The sequence below is a fragment of the Octopus sinensis genome, linkage group LG2, assembly GCF_006345805.1.
Source record: "Octopus sinensis linkage group LG2, ASM634580v1, whole genome shotgun sequence".
Classification (NCBI taxonomy): Eukaryota; Metazoa; Mollusca; class Cephalopoda; order Octopoda; family Octopodidae; genus Octopus; species Octopus sinensis.
Genome location: NC_042998.1, coordinates 160073612 through 160091485, shown reverse-complemented (window position 1 = coordinate 160091485; position 17874 = coordinate 160073612). Strand labels below are relative to the sequence as shown.

The following is a 17874-nucleotide window of genomic DNA, read 5'->3' as shown; positions in this document are numbered from 1 at the left end:
AATTGTTGTCGAAATTACGCGAAAATGAAAATAACACTGACATCTCGTTTTAACAGATATATTTACCAAAATTACATAAAAATATCTTGAAATACTAAAGGGTAAATTTATTCAATAAAATCGGCACTGGCTTCAACCACAGCCTCCAGACGACTTCGGAATCTCCTGCAAATCATCTGGACGGTCTCCTTGTTTAAGTTCGTGAATGCTGACATAATCCTTGCCTTCAGTTCATCGGTAGTGTTACAAGGAGTTTTGATGGTTTCTCGCTCAACTGTGCCCCACACATAATAATCAAGGGGTTTGCAGTCTGGAGAATTAGATGGCCGAATGTTATGGGTGATGTGGTCGCAGAAATTGTCTGACAGCCATGACTGGGTTCTCTTACTTGTGTGGCATAGAGCAGACATAGGATCTTCCAACAGTCACACTCTTGATCCAGAGCAGCACTACCTCCTCCAGGCACTTGATGTAGGCCACCGTGTCTCAGGCCGTGTGGGAGGATGAATGGAGGTATAACGTCGCCATCACTAGTGATCACTCTGAACACCATAATGTCGAATAGATGTTTGATTTTTATCACTCTCAGTACATGTTTTGGGGACACTGCAAGCCAATGGTTGTGCTGCGTATTCACCATCTGATCCTGGCAGAAATTTTACTCGTCTGAAAAAACAAAACAAAAAAAAAAAACGGTTGGAGGGGATGCTTGAGTTTGTTCAAAAGTTTCGTAGCGCAGACTTTACTCTTGATGGCTATGGATAAAAATTAGCCCTTTCTCATCTTGTATGAGGAATATTGAATGTCTTCATGCACTACCTACCTGATAAGAGACTCAGACACTCCCATGTCCATGGCGTTGGACCTGATTGACTTGGAGGAATCGTTGTCAATCATGGTCTGGATCTCACCAACAAATTCAGGTGTTCTTTTCTTATGAGAACGATCAGATTGAGTTTTCTGAGCTGCCCCACTTTCGTAATCGCCATTAGACTCATCCAGCTCTTTCCAAATCCCCTGCACTGTCCTCAGATTGACACCCAAGCAATATGAAATGTTCGTACTAGAGCTTCCAGCGCGAATGCCAAACGGTACAGCATGTCGTTTCCAAATTTGTGGCTGAGTGAATTGCGTCATAGTGTTGGTTTTCTCACAGACGAGCCTTTGGGGTAGGTTTGATTAACCTAGAAAAATCCCTTGTTGAAGAGCAGGAATATTTGGTATGCATGATAATGCTCAAGTTCTCATCCTAGGCCCTGGGGAAATCCAGCACCTTGTATAATAAATCCTTCAATATAGACAGGTAAAAGTCCACTACAGCGAATTGGATAAACCTTGTTCTATATCTGCTAGTATTGGTTTTAAACCACATGATGACCTTTCTGGTATTTCCAGGAGAACTCAAATAACAAATCTACCAACACTTATAATATCAGGTATTATCAAATAGTGATATTTAAACATTGCATATATAGGTGTGGGTGTGGCTGTATGAAAAGCTTGCTTCCTAACCACATAGTTCTGAGTTCAGTCCTGCTGTGTGGACCTTGGGCAAGTATCATCTACTATAGCCTTGGGCCGACCAAAGCCTTGTGAGTAGATTTGGTATACAGAAACTGAAAGAAGCCCATTGTATATGTGTATGTTTATCACCCACCATTGCTTGACAACCATTGTTGGACTGTTTACATCCCCGTCACTTAGTGATATGGCGAAAGAGACCGAGAAAATAAGCACCAGGCTTTAAAAAAAAGCACTGGGGTTAATTCATTCAGCTAAAATGGTTGCAGTGTAATGACTGAAACAAAGTAAAAGATAAAAGATATAAGGTGGAAGTCAACTGGTGACTGAGTAAGACAACTTCTTCAACTCAGTGAGTCAATACAAACATTCTGAGAGTCTAACAAGTTTCCATCCATGCATTTGTTTTGAGTGGATAAAGTGTTGCATGGCATTGAACACACTTTTCAGTGCAGTCAGCTAAAAGGCCAGTAGCACAATAAACCAACTATAACCAGGGTTTTTTTATACCAGCTTACTTTCTCCCCTGTGAAGGCACATAGTTCAGTGGTTAGAAATCAGGCTCACAATCATGAGGTAGTGAGTTTGATTCCTGGACAGGGCTGTCCATTGTGTTCTTGAGCAAGACACTTTATTTCACATTCTCCAGTTCACTCAGCTGTAGAAATGAGTTTGTGATGTCACTGGTGCCAAGCTGTATTGGCCTTTGCTTTTCCTTTGGATAATACCAGTGATGTGGAAAGAGGAAGCTGGTATGCATGGGCGACTGCTGGTCCTTGCCCAGACTTGTGCCTCAGAGGGTAACTTTCTTGGTGCAATCCCATGATCAGTCAATACTGAAGGGGGTCTTTACCCTTTACCTTCTTCCAGAAGGAAGTTCTAATGAAAACTAGGGGTCCTTTACTCCCAGTAATCCACATGGTAATTAACCTATCGCAGGGACCTTAACAGGTGCTATTACTCCACGTCAGAGTAGACTTAGGAATAACAGTGGCTAAAAGGTGGTTCCATACTCCTTAAAATCCCAGAACACCAATACTGGATGTAGTTTAAAGTCATATCCAGGTTATAGCTTGTCAAGTTTATTCTTCCATTTAAACTGTAGTTATGTCTGTATATGTGACATGGACAGAAAATCACCTCTGTGCAGGAATGAGTGTAAGTGTGCATCATGTAATAGGCATCCATTGACCACATAATTTTTATCATCTTTACCATCTTCCTACCATCGTTTATCAATTTCAATGTTCCTCTATCAATTTTAACTTAACTCTCCCTGTTGCTCTCTTACTCTTTCTATATGATGTAAAGTACAACTGAAGAAATAAATTAATCAGCTATTATTACACACACATACATATCATCATTTTACATTTACATCCACTTTCCATGCTGGAATTGGTTGAATGGACTGTCACAATCTGACACCAAATAAGAACTATTTGGAGTTGTTGTACTCCTAGATAGTTCATAAGACCATGTCTCGTTCATAATTTCATTTCTGGCATAGTTACTGTAGTTGAATGTTCTTTCTAACACCAGCCACTTTACAGAGCATATTGGGTATATTTTATCATATCAATATTTGTTTGATAGGTTATCATGTCCTTGACAAGACTAAAATATCTTTTGGACCAGATCCGCTCATTTGCCAATCACATTAAAAAGTGTACTGGGTGCATTTTATTGTGGCACCAATCCTAATGAGGCTGCTTTGTATATTACAAGACTAAGAAGTTCTCTTCATTATTTATGATAGTTCAAGACAACAATGCCTGAAATAGTGACTAGAAGAGAAGGCAATGGACCAGGGTGAGTACAACGGAAGAAAGAAGAGTAGTTGGGATGAGAAGATGGGAGAGGAGAGAGTAATGGAAGAAAGGTAATAATGGAAGAGAGATAGAGAGTGATAACAGACACGTTTGCTTGAAAAAAAAAAACGAGAGCAAAAGATAAGAATAGAGACAGTTGATGGTAATGTTAGGATGTATAGGCTATAAATAGATCCCTCATTATGCAAGCATTCCTGACAGGAGTGAGAGTTGGAGTGATAAGGATGGTAATAGTGGAATTGAATATGGATAGATCCAAAGACATCCTGCATTAGATAGGCAGCATTTTACAATGAACAAGAAGAAAGGTGAAGAGGAGTTGAGTGATAAACAGATGAGAAGCATCAAAGATGCAGGGATCAGTGGATGGACACTTAATAAAATATAATGGGTGAGGGCCCCAAATATAAATATATCATACATCCTTGCTTTCATCACTACCACCATTTTAAGCAGATGTCTTGTGTGGGACATCCAGTTAGCAACTCGTTTGCTCCATCATACATCCTTAATACTGCAGTAGAGGAAGGGGTTACTGCATCCATGGCTGAATAAGATAAGTCACTGAAATATTTCAATAAGTGGCTTTTGAGACATTGCTAGATGCTGGAGGTTGATATAGAAATGTTTGACTTTGTAAGTGACCTGCCTCATTGAAATATCAGATAATGCCTGAGTGTGCCTGGATACAGTTACAGCACTTCGGCATGCCTGCTGTAAAACTGAAAAACACAAGTTTTTTTTCCTGAAACAATGTATGATTGAATGAGTATGTGCATGCCTCCATTTTGATAGTTTATTTACTGATTTCTTTTTTCTCCATTTTCTTAGTTTACTTTTGTAAACCATATTCTTTTCACTGAATTATTGGTGATAATGATTATCTGTTGAAACTAGAAAAAATTGTTTAAGAGAAAGTAAATTAAGTACTTTTAATTATTTTTGTAACAAAATGAACAAGTGCACAACTGAGTTTTCATTCTATTATGATAACTTGTGAAAAGTTACAAGAAATGCCAAACGGTGCAAACAAGACTACCCTCTTGAAGATACGTAGCTTTGTTTGTGATGATCTCTAATTTACTTTTTTTTTATTTCAAAACAAAAGGTAGGTCAGTGGTTGTCAAAATCTGTGTAACAGGCAAATTAATAGTTACGTAGTTAGGCTTCTTTATGTTCCGAGTTAGATCCTGTTGAGAGCAATTTTATCTTCCATCATTCCAGGGATCAATAAAATACAGATATTGGTACAATCTAATCACCTGTGCCCACCTTCAAGACGTGTGGGAATATAGGCATAACTACACAAGTGACCACCCATCAGCTTTGTTTCTTCATAACTTTCTGAAAAATTATATTTTGAAATGAAATTTTCCACAAATACATTTCATCAGGGGTAAATTTCGATTACATCGGAATTTGTTGTGAAATTTTTTCAGAGGTAGGTGTGAGAGGAGTTTCACATAATTCACATGCTTCGACATAATTTCCTCATATTTTCGGAAAGTTCAGTATTTTTTTAATGAAATTTTCTACAGATACTTTTCGGATGGCGTAGATTACGATTATAACGGAATTTAATGTGGAAAAGAAAATATTTTACGCATCTCGACTTTATTTCCTCATATATTTTGATGATGTATGTAGATTAGTTATGTCGAAAAAATACCTCTGGGAACTATTCCATCCCTTTCCTTTTTAGAATTTAAGTGAATATCCTTTAATAAACAGAAATTTTCCAGAGATACGGCATAAGTTTATATCTACATATATATATATATATATATATATAAAGTTATATATATATATATAAAGTTTATATATATATATATAAAATATGAATTTGGCCGGAAAATTTCATTATTCATTTAGCAATTTCCACAAGGGAAAAAGTTCTTTTTTTAAAACATAATTGTAATCTACAAACAGGAAACAAAGCAAGCGTCTGTGAAGTATCTGAAACCTGTCTCACTCCCCGCAACCCGCAAAGAAATTTTTCACAACGAATTCCGATTTAGGCGAAATCTACAACATCTGAAACGAATTAGTGGAAAATTTCTTTGAAAAATATCCATTTTTCTGGAAGTTATGAGGAAACAAAGTAGCAGGGGGTCTACAATTACGTGTTTATGCCGGAATGTGCATCTTTGGATATTATTTCAAAGTCAAACCAAATAGAAGGACTAAATATCTTGTGGCATCGATTTAATACACGGTTTTTCATTTCAACCGAGTTTGTTCCTGCGTTTTATCTTTCCAGGCGGTGATAAAATAAAATAGCTCACACGAAACGAACGAGACATAACGAACTGAACACATTCCAAAAACGTGGTTGTTGGACAATGACGTAAACTACCGAACATTACCGATCTATGTCACCGGAAGTTGTATTAATGCTCATCAGCGACATGGTTAGTACGCTGATCTTACTGCCAGGTTGACCATTTCATTATTATTATTATATCTACTACTATAATAAATATTATTGTTGGGTTGGTGGAGTTGATTCATATCATATAGAACTTCAACTCTTTTGAAATACATATAAAACAAACTGTCCAGTTTCTTCGTTGCTCGTATCTTCCTTTCCTGTTTACCTCTTAGGATATGTTAACGTGAGTACAAAATACACATCTACATAAACACACACACACACGTGTGTGTATGTGCATATATATATATATATATATATATATATATATGTGTGTGTATGCTTTAATTTGTTTTAATTCTATTTTTAAAATGTATTTTCCCTGTTGCTGTTCTAAAAATGTTTTCTTCCTTCTCTTTCTGCCAATGTTTTAATTATTTTATTTTGTTTGTTAAATATAAATTCATATTCCAGATTTTTTTAATATAAATTACCGCGGTACAAAATGACAAACAAAAAAAAACTGAACTATCGTGGTGACAGGAAAATTAAAAATAAAGTATATTGAGCTACATTAATTCATTCACTTCGATGTATATTTTATTAGCAAAGGCAGTGTTTTCTCTAATTCTTTTTCTAATTTTGTGATATTTTATAATAATAGTAGTTGTTGAGCTCAGATCAATCTTGATTACGAAGGCGTTCCAACCATAATCATCCCTACTTTTTGTACATCTAGGTCTGCATATTGTATGGTTGGCATTTTAGTTATAAAATTAAGAATCATTGTTCTGTCTGATATATATATAAAGATATAAAATCATTATCGGCAATAGCATTAGCAAAAGCATGAATACCCTAACCTACCTCCTCTCCCTCTCTTTCAATCTGGAACTTAGGTAATTTATTCTCAATTCCGTTATGCTTCTTGCTATCTGATAAATTATTTTACCGTTGGAAATGTTCACGTATTTCTGAGCGCATACACACGTATTATCGGTGTCTTCGAAGAAAGAGCTGTTAGAAACCAAAACTCGCCTCACGACATAATACGAAATTATAAATGTTTATCCTTTTTTATCCGACGCAGACTCTTACTTTTTTTCTCGGATTCTATTTTTCTTTTTATTCACACTACTTACCATCTGCTGCTATTTTCAGTTCTGTAATAAGCAAATTCTCTATTCACTGATATCATTTTGCACCACCTTTGTTGAGAAGATTCAACTTAGGTGGGCGACCTATTCCAGACATCCACCAATATTTTGCCGAGGTCGATTTTTACCATTCATTCTGTAGGTTACATGTCGATTTAACGGACAAACCCCTCCCCCAAAGAAATTTATAGATTTGTTTCGGGTAGAAATTATTTAAAAACAAAACCCTACACTTCTGGAACAAAAAAACCAAAAGGAGCTTCTATCTATATAGTTGCTCAGCCTGCTTACAATAGCAACCAGATTTCCCTCAGTAACATACTATCGTTTTGCATAACAAAAGGACACGTTGGACCTCCATACTCTGCTCGGTCAGGATTTGGCTTGGAGCTTAAAAGTAAATTTCTCTGTTTTCCACTTTACGCTTATGTCTATCAGCAAGGTGATGTACTTTTTAGATTGCAAACATCTGGTTTTAGAAATTAATAACTTTACAAAATATGGATGAACTTTTTTACTTGCTTAATCTCGAAAAAATATGTTGCTGGTGTTTTATATTATGGTACAGTCAGTAAAGAAAATATCTCTATGAGGTTTTCTATTAAATGCCACGCGTTTTTAAAAACAATTTTTGATGGTCTGAAGTTGATTTAAATAACCTAACTTTTTGTATTGATTGTTTAAACAAAGAGCGCCTGATCTACCTGGCCTATAATCAAAAGCGAACCACCTTTTTAAATATTGTATATCTGGAACAACATTAACCAGATTGTCCTTCTTTTACTCTAAAACAGTAAGATATATAATTTTGTTGTGTCTAGGAAGAGTCATCATGCCAGTATAATTAACTCACACACTGGCTCAATTCTACTCACTAAATATCCGATTTGTCTTGTTTTTGTGCAAGCTCTTTCTTGCAACCTTCTCAGTGACTTGCAAAAAGTCAACGAAAGAGCTTTGACAAAAACAAGAAAAATCGGACATTTAATAATGGGTGGAATTGATCCAGTGTGTGTGTTCCATGATGATTCTCCCTAGATACAAAAACTTGTTTCAACACGCGAATTCACATGAAGAATCTTACAAACCAGATTTAAAAAAAGATATAATTAAATGGTGATTTAGCTGCCATTTCTGGCAGGATCGCGTAGCGGCTCCCTCGTTGGTCAAGATCGCTAAACGACAAATATGATCGATTCTGGCATAGGGTTAGGAAACAAATTTAGGACTCTTTCTAATGCATAATTTAACTGTATAGGACACCCGGTGACTCACCATATATTCAAAGTTATACTATCTTTCTATTTACAATTTATTCAATATATTTCTCAGAATGTGATAGATTAAGCTTCCATACGGCACAAAACTGCCGCCCATCACACAAAGACACGTGTGAATGTGTGTTGTAAAGCGTTAATTTGTTTTCGCAATTACTATATATAAATATTATATACATCATGAGAAAGCGGCCAGCTGGCCAAATCGTTACCCTGCCGGACAAAATGCTAAGCAGTATTTCGTCCGTCTGTACGTTCTGAGTTCAAATTCCGCCGAGGTCCAAGTTGCCTTTCATGCTTTCGGGCTCGATAAAATAAGTACCATTTATGCACTGGAGTCGACGTAATCGACCTGCCCCCTCCCCCGAATTGCTGGCCATGTGTCAAAATTTAAAGTCAGTATATATGCTGGTAGGTTGAGACAGTGGGCCCCTTACTTTGTAGTATCTCTGTTTATATTTTACTTGTTTCAGTAATTAAACTGTGGCCTTGCTGGGCCACCGCCATGAATTTTAGTAGAACGAATCAATCCCAATACTTTTTTTTCTTTTGAGCCAAATCACTAAGTGAGGGGATGTTCACATTGACACCAGTCGTCAAGCGATGGTGGTGGGAGGCAAACCGGCACAAAGACATCCATACGTGCAGACATGTGCTCACACACACACAAACAAAAATTTGTCTTTACTCTTTTCCTTTTTTGAAAAAAAAACAAAAAAACAAATGGAAGTCTGGAAAGAAATTTGTAAATTTTATTTTCCAGAATTCAAAGATTCAGTCTTCAGTGATGTGGTAGAGCTTACAAGGCTACAAAAGTTTGGGAAGAGAAGGGTAGATTAGGTTTGAACGGCAGTTTTTCTAGCGCTGTCATATGAAATTGTCACCCATAATTATGACCCTAGTATCGATCTATTGCATTTCAATCTGTTTTAGGGTTAGGGGGAAGGGTATCTTTTTTTCTTCACAAATGTAAATAAACCCAATCTGTTTCTTAAATGAGGGACATATTCATAAAGCACAGAATGTTTTTTACCTCAATAGATGTTATTGATTGGTTGAAATTGCAGAAATTGAAGAAAAAACAACAAATATCTTACAAACTATAGAATTTTCTCAATAAAGCCAAGAGAAAAAGATGTTTTATAAACACATTCTGCCAGTATACGAAGTTTAAAATTTCTTAGTTACCTAGAAATTATGTTAAAAACTGCCATTCAAACCGAAAAGATCCTAGATTAGTTCCACTTTATCCAATACTTGATTGTTATTTATCAACTCAGCAAGGTTGAAATCAGTCAACCCCCAACAGAATTTTAACTTATTTTGATCAACCCTGAAGGGATGAAAGGCCAAAATGACTTTGACAGGATTTGAACTCAAAATGTAGAGACCTGAGGAAAAAAATTGCAGTATTTTTATATATCTTTATTTGATGCTCAACTCACTGCCCTACTACCAATGGCCAAAGAGGAAGCATCGATATAATTGCTTGACCTGCTACAACTAATGGACGGATCTTAAATGACATGCTACTCTCTTGAAAAAGAAAGCATACATTGTATAATAGTTGTAAATATACAAAAAAAACACTGGATAGTTATTGTTGGAATGCCTTCGATCACAAATCTGCTCATAAGCACAGACGTGGCTATGTGGTAAGAAGTTTGCTTCTCAACCACACTGTTCTGAGTCCAGTCCCTCTCCATGGCACCTTGGATAAGTGTCTTCTCGAGCTTCAGCCCAACCAAGGCTTTGTGAGCAGATTTGGTAGACAAACTGAAAGAAGCTCATCATTTGTGCATGTGTGTGTCTGTGTTTGTCTCCCATCACCACTTGACAACTGGTGTTGGTGTGTTTATGTCCCTGTAACGGTTTGGCAAAAGAGGCAATAGAATAAGTATTAAACTTTAAAAAAATACGTACTGAAGTCAATTCAGTTGACTAAAATTCTCCAAGGCAGTGCCCCAACATGGCTGCTGTCTAATGACTGAAACCAATAAAAGATAGGCCAACCCGGGAGTTAACAATATGTGATGGCAAAGCGTTGCCTTACTGACACTTGTGCTGATGGCACGTGAAAAAACATTCAAGCGAGGTCATTGCCAGTGCCGCTGGGCTGGCTGGCTCCTATGCAGGTGGCACGTAAAAAACATCATTTGAGCGTGGCTGTTGCCAGTACCGCCTGACTGGCATGTAAAAGCAACCACTACACTCACAGAGTGGTTGGCATTAGGAAGGGCATCCAGCTGTAGAAACTCTGCCAGATCAGATTGGAGCCTGGTGCAGCCATCTGGCTCACCAGTCCTCAGTCAAATCGTCCAACCCATGCTAGCATGGAAAGTGGACGTTAAACGATGATGATGATGACGTAAAACAATTTTCTTGGTTTCTGAATATCTTGAAATATTGATGTTAATATTGTACCAATGTTTTTGATGACTTAGTAAAAGTTTGTGTTTAAATGTCATACTAAATTTTATATTTAATATTGTTGGATGTATATTCATTGATTTCCTCTTTCGATAAGATCTTTTGTTTATATCAATAACTCAGACCTAAAGTCTGAAGACAACCTTGGTACTTCCCTTGTTAGTAGTATTTAAGCTATGCTACAAAGCTGATCTAATTAAATGTGGAGAGAAACACCACATGATTAGTGTCAATGGATGGAAGAGGTTTAGGAACTTGTGGCTGGACAGTGATATATGTTCAGTATAATGTTGTATATTAACATATAAATGATGGAATAGTGATTATTGTTTCTTAGTCCTAGATTAGTGCTACCTAAATATGTGTATGGTCAAAATATATTCAGACCATGATGAACTTATTTCTCAGGCATTTCATACTTTGGAGTAACTACATTATCCAACTAGACTTATTATGTGTAGGATCCTGTAACAAGTCGTCCATTGATTTGTTGAAATTTGGAAATATAGATGTTGAATGTGAGTAAATATATGATTCATATCATTATCAGATGTTTGTTTTTGTTTTTTTACAATGATGTTGAAGATTATTAAGAAAGTTCTCAAGAAATGCTTGGGACATTGTCATTTGATCCAACTACGAAAATTTAGGTCTTACAGTTGAAATGACATATTGTGGATTGCAGAGATTCATAGTCTTAACGCTTTCTAAAAAAATGAGACTGACTACCATGATTTAAATGGCTGTCTATATTTCTCATTTACTGCATTCAGTTAATAAGAAACTCAAATCTCTTGGTAATTGGTATAAATTAATGTAGTTGAAAGAAAATAGCTGTTTATATTAAGATAAATTCTGTAGCAAATGAGTTTTTTTTTTTATTACCATGATTTAAATGGCTGTCTATATTTCTCATTTACTGCATTCAGTTAATAAGAAACTCAAATCTCTTGGAGATTGGTATAAATTAGTGTAGTGGAAAGAAAACAGCTGTTTATATTAAGATAAATTCTATACAAAAATATTTTTTCTCTAACATTGATTTATTTCTAAGTTTTTTAACGTGTTGAAATTGTAGAAATAAGTGTTCTGTAGAAATGTCTACCTACTTATGATTTCTGGATAAAGAATTGAGATTGTAATACTTTTCACAACAATTAGTTGACATTAGAAGGATAACTGAATTTTGAAATCTCCACTCATGCATCATATTCTGTTAGTGGTATAAGTCATTCTCCTGGGCCTACTTGGATGTATAAATATACATCATCATCATCATTTAGTGTCCATTTTCCATGCTGGAATGCAGACAGGTTGACTGGAGATAGTAAACTGGAGAGCTGCAGCAGGCTCCAGTTTGTTTTGGCTTGGTTTCTACTGCTGGATGCTCTTCCTAATGACAACTACCCCACAGAGTGTGCTGGGTGCTATTATATTGTCAATTCTATTCTTAACTAATTTTTCTCTTTATAAGTTAGTGAAAGGATATAGAGCAAGGACATGGGCCTACTAAAGTCATGTGAGTAATCTGTTAAACATTTGTAGGTCAATATCTATCAGTATGAGATGATTGAGAAGTTGGCTGGATGCATTCCAGAGAGTATTAATTCTGGGTAGTAACACTTTCTCTACAGAATGTTTTGTGAAGAATCTGGGATGTGAAGATGCATGGTAATAGTTGGAGAGAATCTGCAGTTATTTAGTTTTAGAGGAACATTGGCAGAGAGAGAAGACAATGAGAAGGCAAGTGGTTGGTTAGTGAATTATTAATAATCAGCCGAATGGCATTGTTTGGGATGTTGTCCAGAATGTTTTTGTAAACAGCAGTAACTGTCTCATATGTCAGAGCAGACAGACTGATCTAAGTTCTAGTGTATGTTGGATGAATTACAAAATGTTCATAATTTTTTTATATAAAAACTAATTTCTTTATTTCTTGTGTCAGTCATTAAACTGTGGCCATGCTGAGGCACTGCTTTGAAGAAATTTATTTGAACAAATCAACTGCAGTATTTTTTTTAAAAAAAACCTGGTACTTTTTCTATCGCTCTTTTTTGCCAAACTGCTAAATTATGGAGAAGTAAATTAACCAACACCAATAGTCAAGCAATGATGAGCGACAAACACACACACGCGACAGGCTTATTTCAGTTTTTGTCTACAAATCCACTCACAAAGCTTTGGTTGGGCTGAAGCTATAGTAGGAAACACTTGACCAGGGTGCCACATAGTGTGACTGAACTTGGAAACATGGTTGGGAGGCAAACATCTTTCCACACAGCCATGCCTTTGTCTAACTTTTGAAAATAAAAATTTTAATCTCTGGAGTTAACTTAGTTCTATGATATAAAACCTTACTGTTTTAAAAAATTTATCTATAAATTAAAATCTACATTCACGATTTCATGTAAAAACATTTTTGTTGATTCATATTGTAAACCTCGGCTGAATATTGGAATAGGTAGTTACCTTACTAAATCTTTTCAACTCTTGATTATTTTCAAAATTAGTGAAACTCATCGGCAATGTATTTCATGTAAAATCTGCTTAAAAAGGGTTAATGAAAATTGAAATAAATCTCCTGTATTTTACAAGTATTCAATTTTAGGGCAGACAAATTTACTATTATTTTCATGGAAGCTATGTACAAATATCTTTATTGGTTTGATATCTTCTGGCTAACTTTCATACTGCACTGGCAAGAGAGAGGAACCAGAGGTGTAAGTATTAGGGGTCAGAACTATAAATGACCTTTACATTAAAGTGCGACTAAAATACAATGTTCTTAGCATTTGTGGATACAACTGAAATTGTTCAGGAAGACATGGGATGAGTTGGCGAAATATGATCTTCAGTTGTTGAGTCTTGCAGAGGTGATGACAAGCAAGCAAGACACCTGGTGATTTGCTGTACTTGAGAGAATTCGTCAAGCTAAGTGAAATCGTGTTCATGGCCAGTGACAGTGACACATAAAAGACACTCAGTACACTCTGTAAAGTTGTTGGCATTAGGAAGGGCATCCAGTCATAGTAACCAAGCCAAAACAGACAACTGGAGCCTGTGGCAGCTGTCCAGCTTACCCATGCCAGCATGGAAAATGGACATTAAATGTTGTGTACTGTCAGCTGAAACACGATTGATTTTTTTTTTTTTAAGTTTAGTGTGCCAAAAGACTGGAAAGGTCTTCACTTATTAGAAGAAGTGGAGTGTTGGTTTTCATAAATACCAGTCTTTAGGATATTGGTGTTAAGTTTTAAAAAAATTTATCTTTTAACTGTTTTGGTCATGAGACTACGGTCATGCTGGGACACCACATTGAAGAACTTTTAATCAAATGATTCGACCCCAGAACCTGTTTTTTTTTAAAGCCTAGTACTTAGTCTATCAAACTGCTAAGTTACAAGGATGTAAACAAACCAACACAGGTTGTTAACCAGTGGTGGGGGATGAACATAGGTACAGACACATACACACATACAAGGGACTTCTTTCAGTTTCTGTCTACCAAATCCACTCACAAGGCTTTGGTTGGCCAGTAGGTACTACTCAGTGGGACGGAACCCAGAACCATGTAGTTGAGTGATTAGTTTTAGAGAAACTGTTTTGATGGAGAGAAATCTTTTTAACCCTTTAGCATTCAGATTACTCTGTCAAAAGTTATGCTTATTTATTCAGTTTTCAAAATTTCTGTGATGTGATTGTTTATTTTTGGTATTACATTCTAGGGTTGGTGTGAGTGACTAAATCTGATGTTTGAACATAAAATAGAATATTTTGACCAGATATGGCTCTTAAGAGCATTAGTATATAAAGTTTATAAGAGGGAGATAAGTTGTGAAATAATGGTGCTGTATGATAGACTATAAGAAAATTATGGTTTGAATCTCTTTTTCTCGTTCTTTTTAAATAACACCTATTATATTGCAACATTGTCCCTTTTAAACTGTGTAATGGTCACCAATTTATGATTGGTTCCTATTGTAATTAGTAAGGTATTATCAAAATTTGTATAGCAATTATATTAGCAATGTGAATGGTATGTAAATTCGAATATTGAAAATTTGTCATATAAGGTAGGCTTGAAAAAAATGCAATTTAGACTAATTTGAGAAGCAACAGTTCTGTCAGGAATTAGCAAATCTTCTAATGAGTGATATATTTGTTTATACCCTCTAATTAGAAGAGTCAAACAAATGATGATACAACAAACTTTAACCCTTTTGTTACCATGTTTATGTTGACATATGCTGCTTTTGTTTCAATTACTTAATTTTGAAGATAATGAAGAATTTAGTAAAACAACTTTCTCATTATTAAGTTGGAGTCTGGAGCAAATTAACAGAATTTTAATGGAATATTATAATTTAAACAACTTTAAAAGTTTCTGTCATAGAACTCTAGACGATCTCAAGCAGGTTGGTATCAAAAGGGTTAAGGGAGATAAGGCCAAGTAGATGTATTGGAAGCATCACACTAAGTTTTATATAAACTGTTCTGATCTCTTAATGGATTCAAAATCTATTTCAACTTGGAATTTATTATACAGAACTATGAAAATTATTATTTCTGATTTTGTGTAGAAATATATTTATTCATGTGTAATCATGCTTATCATAAAATATTATTGTTGATATTTCAACTAAATTTGTTATTTGCTTATCTTCCATACATCACACTTGCATACACAATGACTTCTGTCTATGCTATTTTCAGCAATTTTAAGGATAGAGAATTGTTTAACATTATTTTTCCTTGGAATATTTCCAGATTTTTCATTGAATAATGTCTCGACTTGGTGGCAACAACCTTAGTCCTGCCACTAGTTGTGGTAATTCTGCTCCAGGCTCTGGTAACACATCAAATTACTATGGCACAAGCCTCCGTGAGAAGATGAAACAAATGTCCAGACAGGAGCAAATCATTGAAGAAAAGAAGCGCAAAATACAACAAAAGCTAGAAGATGAAATGAAAAATCTGTCTTCTGAGAAGATATCAGATTCTAGTGGTTCTGCTCCTGGAACTAACCTTGCTAATAAATTTAAATCAAAACTGTAAGTTGACATTTTAGGAGCTGTATGACCAATTTTCCTTTTTATTTCAATTTATCAATAACACTCAACTTTTTTTTATAAATTCAACTGTGTTTTTAAAATTAATATTTGTTTGGCACAAATTTTAGTTTTGTGATCAGAACCATTGACCATGATGGCAATTTTCTTTTGTTGGCTAGAACAGTGTGTTTTTTTTCTTTATAAGGTAAATAGAGGAGAATTTGGCTTCTACATTTAGTGGGATGAGTGACTGTGTAAAGCCAACTTTGTTGAGTTGTTACTGTTTTGAAGGAATTGATTGCAGTTCCTCTGAAAACATACAAAAGGAATTTCAAAAATGTTTATATTTGTATTCTTTTCTTTGCTAATGATTAGAAACAGTAAAAGAGTACCGTGGCTTGGTTCTGCCATTTCAAATGTTTACTGTTTGAATTGGATCTTTTACAACAAATGTAAATTGAAATGCCACCTACTTTGCTTGCCTTGGCTCTTAATCAACCAATCATTTGTGTTTATATCATGAAGGAAACCAACTCTTCAATGCCTTGTTCTAGGATTTGTTTATTTCAGGATATTGGCTGTGATAATCTGCTTTTGATATTTCCATCTTGGGGAGAACCACTCTGTAGATGAATTATCTTGAGTTTCAGAATGCTATATAGTTTGAAAGTAGTAATGTATTTTGCTTGACATGATTTATGATTTGGTGCTTATAAATTCACTGTTTTGATAAATGTTTTTATAATCAAGTGTTTACAATCATTCATGATAGAGTAGTCTTAAGAATAATTGACACTCCCCCACTGCCAATTCTTTCTGTGCCTGTATCTATGCTTGTGTGAACACATATACTTTGTATATTTGTATGTACTGTGCTGCATGTATATGAATGTGTGTATTTTACTTTTCTTTTCATAAGATTTGGTAAAAGACCATCTTTACTGAAAAAGTACACAGACTTGAAAAAGCCCAAAGTTGAAATCGAGGGTTTACCAACTGTGTCTCCACTTAACCCTGTAGTTACCACAGCCAGTCAGGATATGTTTGTCAATGATGGCAGCTTTCTGGAAAGGTTCAAGAAACTTCAGGGACTTGTGCGTAAGTGCTGTATATTTTTCTTTCTTGCTGGTAGCTAAATATTGAGGCCAATAATTTTTGAGACTGACAAATATCAGGAGAGTAATGGCTATGGTTGAAATGATAAATGATTAGCCAATAGTATTTGTATAAGATTGCTGATATAGTTACAAGTTTGCAAATTGTTAACCCTGCGTTAGTCACTTCAGATTTCCAAAAATGGATAGTCCCCTGGAGCCTAAACACATCCCAATACAAAAATGCTTAAAGCATTACAATTATGTAAAATATTGTCATACTGCTGAAAAAAGTAACATAACAGGCAATCTCTGTCACAATATACATTAAATCAAAACTTGAACTGAAGATATATTTATTCATTGAATGAAAACTATAATAAATTTTTTGCATAAAATATATGTTGTAAATTGTTGGTGAAACACAGCAAACCAATAATAGAGAAAAGTTTTCATCATCATTTAACATCCGTTTTCCATGCTAGCATGGGTTGGACGGTTCAACTGGGGTCTGGGAAGCCAGAAGGCTGTGCTAGGCCCAGTCTGATCTGGCAGTGTTTCTACAGCTGGATACCCTTCCTAACGCCAACCACTCCGTGAGTGTAGTGGGTGCTTTTTACGTACCACCTGCACAGGTGCCAGACAAGGCTGGCAAACAGCTACGATCAGATGGTGCTTTTTACGTGCCACTGGCACTGGTATCACAGCTACAATTTCCATTGATGTTGATCGATTTCGATTTTCGCTTGCCTCAACAGGTCTTCACAAGTAGGGTTTGTGTCACAAGAAGGAAAGGTATGCATAAGTGGGCTGGCTACGTCCCAGGTAGAGGCCACGGGTTATGGTCTCACTTGTCCTGCCGGGTCTTCCCACGCACAGCATGCTTCCAATGGTCTTGGTCTCTGGTCATTTCCTCGGTGAGACCTAAAGTTCGAAGGTCGTGCTTCACCACCTCATCCCAGGTTTTCCTGGGTCTACCTCTTCCACAGGTTCCCTCAACTGCTAGGGTGTGGCACTTTTTCACACAACTATCTTCATCCATTCTCGCTACATGACCATACCAGTGCAAACGTCTCTCTTGCACACCACAACTGATGCTTCTTAGGTCCAACTTTTCTCTCAAGGTACTTACACTCTGTCA

General features: G+C 35.8%; 1 protein-coding gene across 8 annotated transcripts in view; it reads left to right on the top strand.

The window, feature by feature from the left end:
* Window positions 1–5734: 5734 nt before the first annotated feature.
* Window positions 5735–17874, top strand: part of LOC115228487 (SURP and G-patch domain-containing protein 1) — a 41085-nt gene continuing 28945 nt past the window's right edge. For 4 of the 8 annotated variants that reach the window (XM_029799090.2, XM_029799084.2, XM_029799077.2 and 1 more), the window contains exons 1-3: window positions 5735–5968; window positions 15356–15639; window positions 16559–16737. In XM_029799090.2, coding sequence (XP_029654950.1) covers window positions 15371–15639; window positions 16559–16737 — 448 coding nt within the window. In that variant the 5' untranslated portion in view covers window positions 5735–5968; window positions 15356–15370. Of the gene's footprint in view, window positions 5969–7259; window positions 7279–15355; window positions 15640–16558; window positions 16738–17874 lie in introns of those variants that run through there. The other 4 variants (XM_029799073.2, XM_029799067.2, XM_036500354.1 and 1 more) reach the window with 3 other exon arrangements.